The sequence below is a fragment of the Macrotis lagotis genome, chromosome 8, assembly GCF_037893015.1.
Source record: "Macrotis lagotis isolate mMagLag1 chromosome 8, bilby.v1.9.chrom.fasta, whole genome shotgun sequence".
Classification (NCBI taxonomy): domain Eukaryota; kingdom Metazoa; phylum Chordata; class Mammalia; order Peramelemorphia; family Peramelidae; genus Macrotis; species Macrotis lagotis.
Genome location: NC_133665.1, coordinates 68124142 through 68141803, shown reverse-complemented (window position 1 = coordinate 68141803; position 17662 = coordinate 68124142). Strand labels below are relative to the sequence as shown.

Sequence of the window (17662 nt, the reverse complement as noted above, 5' to 3'; positions counted from 1 at the left end):
ATTTTTTTCTGAATGCTATTTCTTATAGTCTTTATTTTTATTTTTAATTATTAACTTTTTTATTTATGCATTACTAAAATAATCTTGTAAGAGTAAACATAAACTTCCCACTCCTCACAAAAATAAAAAATTTCATGAGAAATAAAGTGAAAGAAAGAAGGTAAAAAAGCGTGTTTCAGTCTGTGTTCCGATACCATCAGATCTGTCTTATGGTGGATTGCATTCTTTATCATAAGTCCATCAGAGAAGTTACTTCTACAGTTGGTGTTGCTGATTGTAATTCCCTCCATCCATTTTCCCCACTACTAATTATTATATTTTCTCTCTCCTTTTACTTTGTCCCTCATCAAAAATTTGTTGTGGGGCAACCAAGTGGCACAGTGGACAGAACACTGGCCTTGGGGCCTCAAGCCAACATCCTACCCCAGAGACCCAGCACCCACCCATCCCCATGGTCCCAGACAGGCCATCCAATCCCACCAACTTGCAAAAAAGTATAAAAGAAAATGTATTATATCTGTCTATCCTCTCCCATGATCTACCCTCTCCTCTAACACCTACATCCCCTTCCCCTCCCCCTGTCCTTTTTCTCTTTTTTCTTTTAGCTGTCTATACCCTATTGAGTATGTATGCTGTTTCCTCTCTGAGCTTTTCCAATGAGAATGAAGGCTTCCTCATTCCCCCTCACCTTCTCCCCCTTCCATACCATTGCAAAAGCTACATGAAATAATCTTTTCTATGAAATATCTTAGTCTATTCTACCTCTCCTTTCCTTTCTCTTAGTACATTTCCTTTTCACCCATTGACTCGATTTTTTAAAATTTCAAATTTGGCTCCCTCCTATGTCTTGACTTTAAAAGGTCCTTCTAACTGCTCTAATAAATGAGAAGGTTCATATGAGTATTACCTGCATCATCTTCCCATGCATGAATACATGCAGTTCATCATCATTAACTCTCATAATTTACCCTTCTCATCCACTCTCTATACTTCACCTGAGTCCTGTACTTTAAGATCAAACTTTCTGTTTAGCTCTGGTCATTTCAACAGGAACATTTGAAATTCCCCTGTTTCACTGAAAGTCCATCTTTTCCCCGGAAGAAGATGTTCAGTTTTTTCTGGGTAGTTGATTCTTGGTTGCATTCCAAGTTCTTTTGCCTTCTGGAATATCATATTCCAAGCCCTACAAGTCCTTAATGTAGATGCTGCTAAGTCCTGACTGTAGCACCACAATATTTTGAATTGTTTTGTTCTGGCTGCTTGTAGTATTTTCTCTTTGGGAGTTCTGCAGAGAACTTTGGAAGTTCTCTCTTGGGAGTTTTGGAACTTGGCTATAATATTCCTGGAAGTTATTTTTCTTAGATCTCCTTTGGGAAGAGATTGTTGGATTCTCTCAATTTCTATTTTGCCCACTGCTTCTAGGATATTAGGACAATTATCCTTTAGAAATTCTTTAAAAATGAAGTCAAGGTTCTTTTCCTGATCAATGACTTTCAGGTAGCTCAATAAATTTTTGTTTATAAAAATTTTATTTATTTTGAGTTTTACAATTTTTCCCCTGATCTTACTTCCCCCCCCCAGAATGCAATTTGTCAGTCTTTATATTGTTTCCATGGTATACAATGATCCAAATTGAATGTGATGAGATAGAAATCATATCCTTAAGGAAGAAGCATAAAGTATAAGAGATAGCAAGATCAGACAATACGATATCAGTTTTTTTTGCTAAATTAAAGGTAATAGTTCTTGGTCTTTGTTCACACTTCACAGTTCTTTCTCTGGATTCAGATGATATTCTCCATTGCAGAGAGCCCCAAATTGTCCCTGATTGTTGCATTGATGGAACGAGCAAGTCCATCAAGGTTGATCATCGCCCCCATATTGCTGTTAGGGTGTATAGAGTTTTTCTGGTTCTGCTCATCTCACTAAGCATCAGTTCATGCAAATCCCTCCAGGCTTCCCTGAATTTCCATCCCTCCTGGTTTCTAATAGAACAATAGTGTTCCATGACATACATCATATACCACAGTTTGCTAAGCCATTCCCCAACTGAAGGATATTTACTTAACTTCCAATTCTTTGCCACCACAAACAGGGCTGCTATGAATATTTTTGTACAAGTGATGTTTTTACCCTTTTTCATCATATCTTCAGGGTATAAACCCAGGAGTGGTATTGCTGGATCAAAGGGTATGCACATTTTTGTTGCCCTTTGGGTGTAGCTCCAAATTTCTCCCCAGAAAGGTTGGATGAGTTCACAGCTCCACCAACAATGTAATAGTATCCCAGATTTCCCACAACCCTTCCAACAATGATCATTATCCTTTCTGGTCATATTGGCCAGTCTGAGAGGTATGAGGTGGTACCTCAGAGAAGAGAAGCTTTAATTTGCATTTCTCTAATAATTAATAATTTAGAGCAATTTTTCATATGACTATGGATTGTTTTGATCTCCTCAAGTATAAGTTGCCTTTGCATATCCATTGACCATTTGTCAATTGGGGACTGGCTTATTTTTTTTTAAATTTGACTCACTTCTCTGTATATTTTAGAAATGAGTCCTTTGTCAGAAACATTAGTCATAAAGATTGTTTCCCAGTTTACTGCATTTATTTTGATCTTGTTACAGTGGTTTTGTCTGTGCAAAAGCTTTTTAATTTAATATAATTGAAATGATCTAGTTTGTTTTTAGTGATGTTGTCCATCTCTTCCTTAGTCATAAACTGCTCCCTGTTCCATAGATCTGACAGGTAAACTAGTCCTTGATCTTCTAGTTTGCTTTATAGTATTGTTTTTTTATGTCTAAATCCTGTATCCATTTTGATCTTATCTTGGTATAGGATGTGAGGTGTTGGTCTAATCTAAGTTTCTTTCATACTAACTTCCAATTTTCCAAGCAGTTTTTATTGAAGAGAGAGTTTTTATCCCAATAGCTGGACTCCGTCTTTATCAAACAGTAGATTACTATAATCGTTTCCTGCTATTGCACTTAGTCTATTTCATGAGTCCACCACTCTATTTCTTAGCCAATACCAGACAGTTTTGATGACTGGTGCTTTTATAATATAATTTTAGATCTGGTAGGGTTAAGTCACCTTATTTTTCACTTTTTTCATTAAATTCCTGGAAATTATTGACTTTTTATTTCTCCATAAGAATTTACTTACCACTTTTTGTAACTCATTAAAGTAATTTTTTGGAATTTTGATTGGTAGGGCAATAGACAGGTAGTTTAATTTTGGTAGAATTATCATTTTTATTATATTAGCTCTACCTATCCATGAGCAGATGATGTTTGTGCAGTTATTTAAATCTGATTTAATTTGTGTGAAAAGTGTTTAAAATTGTTTTCAAAAAGTTTCTGAGTCTGCCTTGGCAAGTAGACTCCCAGGTATTTTATATTGTCTTAGGTTACTTTGAATGGAATTTCTCTTTCTAGCTCTTCCTGCTGTATCTTTCTAGTCAAATATAGAAAAGTTGAGGATTCATGAGGGTTTATTTTATATCCTGCAACTTTGCTAAAATTGCGAATTGTTTCTAGTAGTTTTTTGGATGATTTCTTGGGATTCTCTAGGTATACCACCATGTCATCTGCATAGAGTGAGAGTTTTGTTTATTCCTTCCCAATTTTAATTCCTTCAATTTCTTTTTCTTCTCTAACATTTCTAATACGATATTAAGTAGTAGTGGTGATAATGGGCATCCTTGTTTCACCTCTGATCTTATTGGGAATGCCTCTAGCCTCTCCCCATTGAATATAATACTTGTTGATGGTTTCAGATAGATACTGCTTATTATTCTAAGGAACAGTCCATTTATTCCTACACTCTCTAGTGTTTTTAGTAGGAATGGGTGCTATATTTTGTCAAAAACTTTTTCAGCATCTATTGATATAATTTCTTATAGGTTTGTTGTTGATATAATTAATTATACTAACAGTTTTCCTAATAATGAACCAACCCTGCATTCCTGGAATGAATCCTACTTGGTCAAAATGTATTATCGTAGTGATATCTTGTTGTAATCCTTTTGGTAAGATTTTATTTAAGATTTTTGCATTTATATTCATCAGGGAGATAGGTCTATACTTTTCTTTCTCTGTTTTAACTCTTCCTGGTTTAGGTTATCAGTGCCATATTGGTGTCATAAAAAGAGTTAGGCAGAGTTCCATCTTCACCTGTTTTTCCAAAGAGTTTATATAGAATTGGAACCAATTGTTCCTTAGTTTTTTGGTAGAATTCACTTGTGAATCCATCAGGAGATTTTTTTTCTTAGGGAGTTCAATGATGGCTTGTTGGATTTCTTTCTCTGAGATAGGGTTTTTTAGGTATTTAATCTCCTCTTCATTTAACCTGGGCAACTTATGTTTTTATAAATATTCACCCATTTCACTTAGATTGTCAGATTTATTGGCATATTATTGGGCAAAATAATTCCAAATTATTACTTTAATTTCCTCCTCATTGGTGCTAAGTTCACCTTTTTTCATTTATGATACTAGCAGTCTGGTTTTCTTCTTTTTTCTAATCAAATTGAACAGAAGTTTATCAATTTTATAGGTTTTTTCATAAAACCAACTCTTGGTTTTTTTCATTACTTCAATAGTTTTTTGCTTTTGCTTTTATGAATTTCTCTTTTAATTTTTAGAATTTCTAAGGGGCAACTAGGTGGCTCAGTGGATAGAGTACTGGCCTTGGAGTCAGGAGTACCTGAGTTCAAATCCAGCCTCAGACACTTAATAATGACCTAGCTGTGTGGCCTTGGGCAAGCCACTTAACCCCATTTCCTTGCAAAAAAAATTTAGAATTTCTAATTTAATATTTAATTGGGGATTTTTAATTTGTTCTTTCTCTTATTTTTATAGTTGCATATTTAGTTCATTGATTTCCTCTTTCTCTATTTATTCATGTAAGCATTTAAAGATATAATATATCCCCTGACAGCCACTTTGAGTGAATCCCTTAGGTTTTGGTATGTTTTTTCATTATTGTCATTATTTAGGATAAAATAATTTTTTCTATAATTTGTTGTTTGATACACTTATTTTTTTTAAAATGAGATTATTCAGTTTACAATTAGTTCTGGGTCTATATCCCCCTCCCCTAATATTGCATATGATTTTTATTTTTATTTATTTAGTTTTTTAGTTTTTGCAAGGCAATGGGGTTAAGTGGCTTGCCCAAGGCCACACAGCTAGGTCATTATTAAGTGTCTGAGTCTGGATTTGAACCCAGGTACTCCTGACTCCAGGTCCAGCGCTTTATCCACTGCGCCACCTAGCTGTCCCAGGATTCTAGCTTTTAATCCAGTCTGCTATTCGCTTATGTTTTAAGGGAGAGTTCATCCCATTCACATTCAACGTTATAATTACTAACTCTTTATTGCCCTCCATGCTATCTTCCCTCTGTGTGTATTTTTCCCTTTCCCCCCTTTATCTGTATTCCCCAGTATTTTGTTTCTGAATACCACCCCTTCAATGTGTTTGGCCTCCTATATCCACCCCTCCCATTTCTTTCCCTTTCCTTTTATCCCTTTTCCTTTCCCTTCCTTCTGTCAGTTCCCCCTTTTCTCCCCCTCCCTGTCTCTGTTTCTCCCCCTCCCCTTTTCCCCTTTTAATACTTGAAAGGTAAGATGTTTTATAAGTTAACTGTGTATGTGTGTTAAGTTAACTTTAAGCCAAGTCTGATGAGAGGAAGATTCCTTCCTTCTTCCCTTCTATTACCCTAGGTCTTTTGTACCTCTTAATGTAATGAGATTTACCACATTCAATCCCCTCCCTCCTCCCATCTCCTTCCTGTCCCCCTTTTTAAGGAGAAGGTGTTTTTAAATCATTCTATCTGAGTCAACGAAAATTCTGAGTATCCATCACTTCTAGCTAAATACATTCTATCTAATAGAGTTAGAATTCTTGAGAGTTATTAGAGTCTTTCTCCCAAGTAGGGTTATAGCCAGTTTCATTCCATTGGATTGCAGTCTTATGGAAAAATCATAAGTGTCCATCACTTCTGGCTAGGTATATTCTCTCTGTTAGAATTACAAATCTCAAGAGCTATGAGAATCTTTTCCCCTATGATGGGATATAGCTAGTTTAATTTTTTTTCTTTATTCCCCCCTTTTTTTTAACCTTTTCATGTGTCTCATGAGCCTCCGGAGGTTTGATGTCCAGATTTTCTATTTAGCTCTGATCTTTTCATCAGGAATTTTTGGAACTCTTCCATTTCATTAGATGTCCATCTTTTCCCCTGAAAAAGAAGGCTCAGTTTGCCAGATAGTGGATTCTTGGCTGCATTCCAAGCTCCCTTGCTCTTTGGACTGTCTCCTTCCAGGCCCTTTGATCCAGGTCCTGCATAATCCTTACTGTGGCTCCTTGGCATTCAAATTGTTTTTTTTGTGGCTGCTTGCATCATTTTTTCTTTTATCTGATAGTTCTGGAATTTGGCTGTAATATTCCTCAGTGTTTTCATTTTAGGATCTCTTTCCAGAGGGGATCAATGTATTCTTTCAATAGCTACTTTGCCCTCTGGTTCCATGATATCAGGGCAATTTTCCATCACTAGATCCTGTAATATTAAGTCCAGGCTTTTTTTTTTCCTTCCTCAATGTTTTCAGGAAGTCCAATAATCCTCAGGTTACCCCTCCTTGATCTATTCTCGAGGTCATGGTTTTTCTGATGAGCTATTTTACATTTTCTTCTATTTTTTCTATTTTTTGGTATTGTTTAACAGGCTCTTGCTGTCTCATGAAGTCATTAGTTTCTGCAGATTCCATTATTTTTTTTAGAGAAACATTTCTTCATTTACCTTTTGCTACTTCTTTTCCAGTTGGTCAATTCTGTTTTTGAAAGAGCTTTCCATTTGACCAATTGAGGTTTTGAGAGAATTATTTTCTTTTTGCATTTGCCCAATTGATGATCTGAGAGAGTTATTCTCATTTTGTATTTGTCCAGTTGTATTTTCCAGTGATTTGTTTTCTTGTTGCAAGGTGTTAATCTTCTCTTGGGCTTCTTTTCCCAAATTTTCCAATTGATTTTAAAACTCCTTCCTTATTTCTTTAAGGAAGTCTTTCTGTGCTGGACACCAGATCATGTTCTCCTCAGAGGTTCTAGGTCTCTCTGAGTTAGGGTCTTTTCTTTCCAAGAATTTTTCTATGGATCCACCTTTCCGCTGATCTTTCTTCATTTTGCTAAGACCTTGAGTTGGGGAGGGGCTGGTTCACAGAGGTTTGGTGTTGGGATCCCTAGAAGCTTTACTCACTAAGTGAAATATCTCCAGCTGGTCAGTAGGGTGTGTTAGAAGATTTGCTTACTGAGTGTAATTTCTCCAGCTGGCCAGTAGGAGGTGCTGCTTGCTTTCTCTGGAGTATCTGTGACCTTGATTGAGGCCTTCTCCCTTGGTCTGGAGGGAGTGATTGAAACTGTTAAATACTTCTGTCTTCAATCAGTGGTGGGTTATACCCTGGGGTGAGGTCATCCCTCTCTCTATTGTCAACTGGGCTGGCTCTTCTGCTCACTCACCTGTGCCTGGGTCAGAAGTAATCTGTAATTGTGTTTGTTCTGGGAAGAGACTTCAGTGGTAAGGGAGGTGTGGACTCAGAGTTCCTCCTGACCAGAGGAGCCCAGGGATGATTCCACAGCTCTCCTGCACCAGAACTCTCCACCTGCCCTGCCAGCAAGCTCCCAAGGGTCAGCCCCAACACCGATGCCTCTGCTCCCTAGTTGACCCAAGCTCCTGCAGTCTAGCCCTGCTGCTGATCAAGCAGATCCGGTTCTTGGGCCCTCAGGCTCCAGGGCTCCAACCCTGCTGCTAATCAGGTGGATCCACAGCTGATCCACCCTCTGCACCTGGACTCACCCATGACTGTGGAAGACAAATCCTGAGGTAGATGTTTTTTCTCTTGGCTTTTCTTTCTGGGTTTTGTTGATCAGATTTCTGTTAAGAGGTTTGTTTCATATCATAGGAGACTTTAGAACTGTGCCTGTCTTCTCTCTTCCATCTTGGCCAGAAGTCCCCTAGCCCAATAATTTTTAAATTGTCTCTTCTGGATCTGTTTTCCAGATCCATTGTTTTTTTCAATAAGGTATTTCATGTTTTCTTCTAGTTTTTCATTCCTTTGATATTGTTTTATTGTATCTTGATTCCTTGCAAAGTCATAAGCTTCCTTTAGCTCCATTCTACATCTGAAGGATTTTTCTTCAGAGAGTTTTCTTATCTCCTTTTCCATCTAGTCAATTCTGCTTTTTAAGGTATTTTTCTCCTCATTAACTTTTTGAACTGTTTGTTCCATTTGAACTAAACTAGTTTTTAGTATGTTATTTTCTTCAGCATTTTTTTGGATCACCTTGACTAAGTTGTTGACTTAGTTTTCATGTATTTCCTGTATCCCTCTCATTTCTCTTCCCAATTTTTCCTCTACCTCCCTTACTTGATTTTATTTTTTTTAAATTTATTTTTATGAAAGATATTATTTGAGTTTTACAATTTCCCCCCCAATCTTGCTTCCCCCCCCCCCATGGAAAGCACTCTGTCAGTCTTTAATTTGTTTCCATGTTGCACATTGATCCAAATTGGGTGTGATGAGAGAGAAATCATATCCTTAAAGAAGAGAAGAGAAGTCCAAGAGGTAACAAGATCAGACAATAAGGTATCTGTTTTTTTCTAAATTAAAGGGAACAGTCCTTCCCTTATTTGATTTTCAAAATCTTTTTCGAGCTCTGGAACAGCCTGAGTCCAACTTATATATTTCTTGGACGATTTTGATGCTGAACTTTGGACTTTATTGTCTTCTGATTGTGCGTTTTGGTCCTCCATGGGACCAAAGTAATTGTTTATGGTCAGGTTCCTTTTTTCCCAGTTTACTCATATCCCCAGCCTGTGCCTGGTTTGGATGCTTCCCAAGCTTTTGAGTATTATTGGGATACCTCCACAAAGACTTCAGTATGTGAGGCTCTGACTGCTCTCCTGCCTGCTCTGGTCTGGGGATGGCAATGGGCCCCCAGACTACGAGTGTCTGAATATGGACAAAGCACAAGAGTCCTGTCCCAGGATCAGAGGAGAGACCTCAACAGTCTCCCCCCATCTTCCATGGGTTGAGTGTTCTGGAAGCAGCTGCTGGGCGGCTCTTTCACACTGATATTTCAGAATAGCACCATTGTATATAAAATTAACACCTCTGGTGGGGGGGGGGTCAAGATATGCCATTAATTAGCTATGTGACTGTGGACCAGTCTATTTTTTTGACTCTGATGTGCCTTCCTCTTTTATAGAATGAGAAGGTTTGAATAGAAGAGCGCAAATATTTTCCATTTTGAAATTCTGTGATTTTGTGAATCTTTTGCTGTTTTTTTTTACCTGGAAGGTCTTTTGACTGATTTCCCATTGCAGAATGTTTCCTAATTCAAGAGTGTTTACAATATAAACTCATTTATATAATGTTTGAAGGTTTACACACACTTTTATCGCAGTAAACTCAGTGTTTCAGCCCAACTGGCTTGCTCATTGCTCCCTGAACTCACTTTCCTTGTTTTCTTGCTACTTTATTTGACTCTTGAAATACCTTGCCTCTTAAAATCCTTAGCTTGATTCAAGGCATACCTCACATATCACTTCTTGAAAGAAGTCTCTCCTAATGTCCCTCATTAATGTTCTTTCCCTCCTTACATTATTATATGCAAATTTATTAGTTCCCACACAGAATGTTAGTTCCTTAAAAGACTGTTTTTGGTTTTTGCCTTAGAATATGCTCAGTGCCTAGGATAGTCCTTGCACATTCCAAATAATAATGCTTGTTGGATTGGACTAGATTAGAAGTAAATCATGTAATTATTTCCAACTAATAGATGCAGAAACTAACACAATTGGGATTTTGAAACAAGTTCTCCTGACCATTATTTTTTCTAATCCACACTAATGTATTTAAACATATGTATCATCAGATATAAAATTATATATGTATGTTTAGGTATTTATATATAATTAAGATATATTATAAATATATATTATTTATATTTACAATATATATTTACCTAATTTTATGAATGGGGGGTGGATCAGGGAGTTATTTTTAAATGATAGAATAAAGGAATGGTAAGAACCAATAGGCTCACTGAATCTGATTTGGTAATTTTCTTTATTTTAAATATGGCATTATAAAAGGGCTGGACTCCTAACCAATTTGTATTCCACTTCATGGTGTCATTTTTAGTTATGCTTATCAGGTCTATTGCAAGGAGAAATAACTGGCTTTGCACATACAATAAAATATAAGTTTTACCAACTTCTTTGCCATCTTTTTAAGGACAAACTATAATCTATCTTTTTATTTTATTTTTTTATGTCATCTGATTTAATTTATAATGAGATCAAAACTGATGTAGCTCAGTTTCCTTGAAGTTTGCAAAATTTCATTTGAATCATTTGAGAGATGGTGGAAAACATTTGAATCGTTGAATACTTGGAGGATTTCACCCCCTTTCTAAGAGTCATCATTGCCTTTATCTTGGTGAACCTTCATGATTCTAGGGTTAAAGACTGATTTATATAATTTTCAGACCATGAAACTATTATTTCTTGCATTTTTGGCTTCTTTCTTACTTTATTTTTAGAGGGGACATTGTTGGCCTACTATGAAGAAAATACACGGGACTTTCTGTTTCCTGAACCTAGACTGACTCCTCTTTATCCTGGGGCAGACCGAGAAGTGCTAATGAAGACTCCTCAAGGCTTCCCAGTAAGTTTTATATCCAACCACCTCTTGCTGTGTGAGTAAAAGTTGGGATCTGTCCATTTACATCTTTGTATTGATAATGCTTTGATGCAGGACTTTGGGCAGGCCATTTCATATTGAGAAGCAGAACCCATTTCTTTTTAGGGATATAGCTAAGCAGACCTATGATCTAGTTAACTGAATGAATGTTAGGCATTTAGGTTATCAGACAGCACCTATCCTTACTACTGAACTGAGACCTAAAACACTTCTCTACCTAGGCTGAGCCATGATAACATTTCCCTTGAAATAGGTATAGAGTTTTCTTTTTCCTTTCCCTTAGTAAATTTTAAAAAAGAGTATGGGAGGAGCCTGAAACCATCAGCAGAAGGCAACTGAGCAAACTGAACAAAACCACTTCATGTTTTGTTATATTTTTTAGCTTTTCATGTTTCTGATCTCATTTCAACCTCAAGTAAATTTCTGAGGTAGGAAAAGAGGTATTTTTAGCTCATTTTACAGGTTTTTTCTTTTCCTCTTCCAAGATGCAGTTCCTGACCTACCCAGCTGAAAATAATCTTCTTAGATTTTCTCAAAAAATTTTGTCTCTTTTGCTATTATCTTACTTTTCTTTCTATTGTACTTATATTATACTTTCTTGTATTATTCTGTGTACATGGTATATCAGCCCCTATAACTCATTGAGGGTAGGGAATCATATAATTTTTCATCTTTGTCTCCAATACTTCACACAGGACCTTCCATATAGATAATGCTTAATAAATATTTATTGAATAGAATGGAATTGAAATTCATGAAATGCTGTTTTAGCAACTTAGGCTGATGCATCTTATCTACAGAAAAGAAATAAAGATTTGGATATTATATGAACCACATCTGGAATCTGATTTTTATCAGCTATTGTAATGGTTCTATAATCATTGTGATGCCTTCATCAGTTTCTTATAGTTAATAGATTTTACTACATAGAGTCAATTAAAGGACTTCTCCCTTGCCTCATTGAAGTGTGATGGGGACACAGCCATGGAGAGCTAGTAGAAAACAAGTTTTGACAAACTCTACCAAGCTGAAAAAGCATTAAATGTCATCCCAGTAATTAAGTCCCACTGTCCAAGGACCATACCAGCAAAATATAGAGAGGTTCATTAACAACAGGTTCACTTAGTCTAAGTAATAACTTCTTTGATTATGACAACCCTGAAAACAAAGAAAAATATGGAATATTCTATAATTCTATGTGATTCCTTTCCAATTCCCCAGTAATGGTTGCTAAGTAGTGGGAAAGTAGTTAGAGGGCTGTCCAATAGATGTTAATTTAAGTAATCAGTGCTTTAAATGTGAGATCTTTGTCCAGTGACTAGCAAGCAAATTGGTGACCTATTGGGGAAACTGAGCTACATCAGTTTTGATCTCATTATAAATTAAATCAGATGACATAAAACAAAAGTAAAATAAAAAAGATGGATTACAGTTTGTCCTCAAAAAAGATGGCAAAGAAGTTGGTAAAATTTATATTTTATTGTATGTGAAAAGCCAGTTATTTCTCCTTGCAATAGACCTGATAAGCATAACTAAAAATACCACCATGAAGCAGATTATAAGTTTTCCATTCTAATATCTGTGACAGACGATAAAGAAGAGAAAGAACTTGGCAAGATCTTCCCCAAAAAGTCAGCATATGCAATGTTACTTGATGACTTCATTGTAAAGGCAGGAATAGGGAAGAATGACAAAAGTCGTGTTGGTAGATACAGTCTGGAATTTAAAAAATCAAGAGGGAAAAATGTTTGTAAATACTTAGAAACTCTTAGTATATCATACTAAGTTGGAAAACACTAGGCAATGTGAGCAGTGTTATATGAAATGAAATTTACTCTATCATAATATATAATGATAGGTTGCTGATATGATAGGAATCATTTCCTAATCAACTATCTGGATTCAATTGGATTAATTAAGATAAGCTTCAAAATCAAAACCAAATTAGAAGATGAAATAAGTATCAGAAAAAACACTAATTATAGCAACTCCAACTTGACTCATTTAGGCAAGCTACCGATTTTGAAAAGTAGGAAAAGAATGAAAGTCAGACAGTTATAAGTCAATAAATATTTATGGAAGCACAGTAGACAGAATACTGGGTCTGAAGTCAGGAAGACTTCTTGAGTTCAAATCTGGCCCTATATACTTACTAGTTATGTGACTAAGTAAGTCTGCCCATTTCCTTACCTGGAAAACAAATATAATTACCAAGTATAATAACCAGTATAATTACCAAGAAAATCCCAAATAGGATTTGGAAGAGTTGGCCATGATTTAAAAACAGATGGAACAACATCAAAATCCTTTTTATGTCACTGTTTCTTTTTTTTTAGGTTTTTTTTTTTTGCAAGGCAAATGGGGTTTAAGTGGCTTGCCCAAGGCCACACAGCTAGGTAATTATTAAGTGTGAGACCGGATTTGAACCCAGGTACTCCTGACTCCAGGGCCGGTGCTTTATCCACTGTGCCACCTAGCTGCCTCATGTCACTATTTCTTAGATAAGTTTGATATATGTAAAGCTAATGCCACAAATGTTTTGCCACAGGTATTTTATACATAATTGAAATGGGTAGGCAGATCATAGAACAATAAGATTTGGGGTGTGAATGCTCTTCCAGGACCAGCCCACTATGCAGAACAGTACAACAGTTGCATCAGTTGTGACTATCCAGGTAGGAGTCCTAGGTTGATTGAATAATTTTGGGGTTTCAGCATGGAACAGAACAAGACTACTACACTTCACTTAACCAAGGCAAACACAATTCAGGGCAGGATTTGTTATGATTGATGGATGACTTCTGTTCACTGTTTTCGCAGGCCTATAGCGTGCCTTTCAAAAGGATCACTAGATACCAAATCATTTTTATTAAGTTCATTATACATATCATACTAATCAATATAAAATTATAACTTTTGACATATTTCAATGATTTATTATTACAGCTGGTACCAGCTATTATGATCATATAATTTAGAACTAATCTGGGGACCCCAGGGATAATCTTGAAATACTTTGGCTTATCTGGATTGTTTAGGCTAACTCATTAATATAATTTGTCAATTCCATGATGTAAAAATTTCCCACTTTATTCCCAGAGTTCTTTTCTCTTCTGAAAATTTTTGGTGAAATATATTAATTCTAATTGTAAATAATAAAGAAAAATATAATATTATAATAATTTATTACCCTGATTTTGATTTTTAGTATTATTCCAAATAATCACTTAGTTTCAGTAATCTTGTCTTTTTTTGTTATTTTTTTTTTGCAAGGCAATGGGGTTAAGTGATTTACCCAAGGTCACATGGCTAGGTAAGATTGAATCTAAGACTAGATTTGAACTCAGGTCCTCCTGATTCCAGGGCCAGTGATCTATGCACTGTGCCTCAGTAGTCTTTTCTCATTAATATTTATATTTCTAATGTCATGCTTTGTTGAATTAATGTCTAGCCAGATGAAATATTTTCTATATAAGAAAATTTTTACATTGATCTAAGAAACTTAGCTATTATGAATTTATTTGTAAAGCATCTGTTTTGTGGTTGACTCAAATCCTGACCTGTTATTTACTAAAAACCTCTCTTACCCTGTTTGCTTATCTATAAATGGGGATAATAATATTGGTACTCCATTTTCTTGTTGTTGTTGTTGTTGTTGTTGTTGTTGTTTAGTTGTTCCCATTGTGTTTGATTTTTTGTGACCTCATATGAGGTTTTCTTGGTAAAGATACTGGAGTGGTTCTCTTTCTTCTCCAATTTATTTTACAAATGAGAGATATACAAACAAAAATGACTTGCCCAGCTGGTAAGTGACTGAGGCCAGCTTTTATCTCACAAAATTGAGTTCATTTTCCTACTGCCATTGTACTAACTATATTGTGGAATTATTGGGAAGAAAGGTCTTGGTCAGACTTAAAAATTCATATTAATGTGAATTGCTTCAATGCAGATGTAAGATGTAGGTAATATTACTTAAACTTCCCACTTCACTCGGACCTTTCTCTACTCTGCTTTCTTTGCCCCCAATTTAACTTTATATGACTGTGGTCTGTGCTTTTGTTTATGTCTTTTCCCTTAGATCCCACTTCCATCTTTGCTTCTGGATTGCTTTATGATGTCGGTGGACATTGCCTTTTGCCTCTGGTCCTTTTGAGAACAGTTTTAACAGATCTTTTAAAGACATTTAGCCAGAAATATGTGGGGCTAGCCTCTGCATAACCTCATCTTCCTTTGGGCATCTGCTACAAAGAATGCCAACTAACCTCCTTCTTCTGCTGAAGTGGGGGAAACCGGGTTAAAGTTAGTGGTGGATGATATTTTCCATTCATAGAGAGGACCCACAATGTTAGATATTAAGAAGAAGCCTAAGGAAGTATGACAAATTTACTTTTTATCTAAATGTTTGTATCTAGATATGCTAACATATATGCTCTTAAAGTTCTTCTAGTTAAACACTTCATGGCAATTAGTGGTATTTGCCATTAACATGTTAAAAAGGGTATTAGATTTAGTTAAGTTATCTGATTGAGTTCAGTCACTGACAAGCCATCAGTCAATCAATCAACAAGCATTTATTAAAAAACAACTACTATGCTCCAGGTCTTGTACAAGGCTCTATGGATACAAAGACAAAAATGAAACAGTTCCTGCCCTTAAGTTTATATTCCACAAGTGGTCTAATGGAGAGAGAGTTCTGGACATCAAGGCAGGGAGACTCAAATTCAAATCCATCCTCAGACAAATTATGTGACCTTGGACAAATCACTTAACTTCCTTCTGCTTCATATTCCTAATCTATAAAAATAAGATAATAGTACTTCCCTCCCAGGATTGTTTTGAGGATAAAATAAGATAACATTTGTTAAGATCTTTGTAAATTTTAAAGCACTCTATAAATAAATATGCATACATAAAGCATTACACAAATGTTAGTTGTCATATTTATGAATTTACCAAAAAAAAGCTAATTTTTTGGGGGGGGAGAAGGCACTATCATTTGGAGGTATTGGTAAAGGTCTCATGTAGAATCTAGTATTTGAGCTGAGCTTTGAAATGAACTAAGAATTCTAAGTGGCAGAGTTGAGAAGGAGAGGGCATTTTTGGCACTGGAGGGACAACCAATGCATTTGCTAGCTTGTCAGGTATAGGGACAGGATATGAATGTTTTTGCATATGAGAAACAGTTTTTGCATATGAGAAACAACCAGCTTGGCTGGAGAGAAGAGTAGGGAAGGTTGGGCTTGTAAAATAATGCTAAAAAGGTAGGTTGGAACTGGGTTATGAAGTGCTTTAAATACCAAATTTATATTTGATCCCAGAACTAAGAGTAGCTATTGGAGTTTATTGAGTGGGATAGCAACATGGTCTTTAGAAGTATCATTTGGCAGCTTTGAGGAGAATGCAGTGAAACTAGGAGAGACTTAAAGCAGGTAGATCAATTATTGCAGTAATTTAGGCAAGAGGAGAAGAGGGTCTAAGCTATATTAGTAGCTTTGTGAATAGAGACAAGGGGATGGTTAGGAGAGTAGCTGTGGAAGTAGAATTGACAATATTTAGAAAATGATTTTCTTATTCCTACACAAAGGTAGATATAATTTTAGGGATCCTTACCTCCATAGCTTCTGATCTCTCGGGATCTATGAATAAGAATCCTCTGTGTGACAGTCCCACAGGAACCTTCTTAAAGGGGAAACAAGAAAAGGACAGTTCAGGAAGGGATCTTGGGTACTGAAGTTGTAGAATCTATTTTGATACAAATTGTTGTTTGATAATTACTTATCAAAGAGTAGCTTCAAGTCCCTGCTTTGCAATGAATTCTCTTATTAATCTAAGAAAGGTGGTAAATGAGATACCAGCATCAGAGGAGTACATGGTGCTGGCTTATATAGCCTTTGTATGCCTATATAGCAACGGTTGATGAGAACATGGCTCTAGCGACATCATCCAAATGACTGCTTTCCCCTGGTGCATGCTTATACTCTTGTTCCTTTTGTGGCTCTTCACTGACTAGAGTTTCCTGGAAGGCATGGCTATAGCAAAATATGTATGTTTGTTGACTTCCTCCTCCAGGGTTCCAGGTATTTCTTTGCAGGTGGTGACAATGAATTTGAACCCCTGAGGGGCTAAAGAAAATAACTGAACTAAATTTTGGAAGGTGAAAATAGGAAAGATTAGGTGTAACTGTAACCCATAAAAGCAATGGAGAGGCCTTCAAATAGAAGGGGAATGATGGCAAGGTGTGCTTGGAAGGAACAAATACTATAACTATAAATGGCAATACATTTAAAGATATATTAGATGGTGGAAATTTCAGGGACAGGGATAACATGAGCAAAAATAAAGAGAATAGAGGTAGGATGGAGTTCCAGTTGGGTATAGTGTAGAAAATACATTTTGAGTCAATATGTAGGGTTTACATAGTGGTAATGAAATTCATGGATTATGATAATGAGATGGAATGGGATTTCAGTTATTTTACCATTTTAGGATAAGAGATAATGGGTATAAAGAACATATTTTGAAATGTTTCATTTGTTCCTTTTATTTATTTTAAGGGTATCTCTCCAAAAATAGAGTTTTCTACGAGGACAGCCATAAAAGAACTTACTTGTCCATTAAAAAGATTTTTTGTAAGTATAATTAAGAAAATCAGCACAACAAAAAAGTTTTATCTCTGCCACTTGTATTTATTTGACTTAGAATTAAATTGAAATCATTTTAGTTAACTTTCAATTTTGGATTGACAAAGTACTCCAACCTGAATATCAGGTCTCCTTTGGAAGCCTTCTCTGTCTTTTTCAGTTTAACTTGTTGGGCTAGAACAAGATGTCACTGAAGTCAAAGTTATTTGGTCCTCAAATGTATGAGTACTTGGGCTTTATTTCTTCCCCATGTGTTAGCT

At 35.9% G+C, this 17662-nt stretch overlaps 1 protein-coding gene across 6 annotated transcripts in view; it reads left to right on the top strand.

Annotated features, from left to right (window-relative positions):
* SPATA6L (spermatogenesis associated 6 like) overlaps nt 1–17662 on the top strand; it is a 102385-nt gene that overhangs the window by 41192 nt on the left and 43531 nt on the right. For all 6 annotated transcript variants that reach the window (XM_074197461.1, XM_074197462.1, XM_074197460.1 and 3 more), the window contains 2 exons: nt 10601–10725; nt 17316–17390. In XM_074197461.1, the coding sequence (XP_074053562.1) occupies nt 10601–10725; nt 17316–17390 (200 nt within the window). The remainder of the gene's footprint in view (nt 1–10600; nt 10726–17315; nt 17391–17662) is intronic.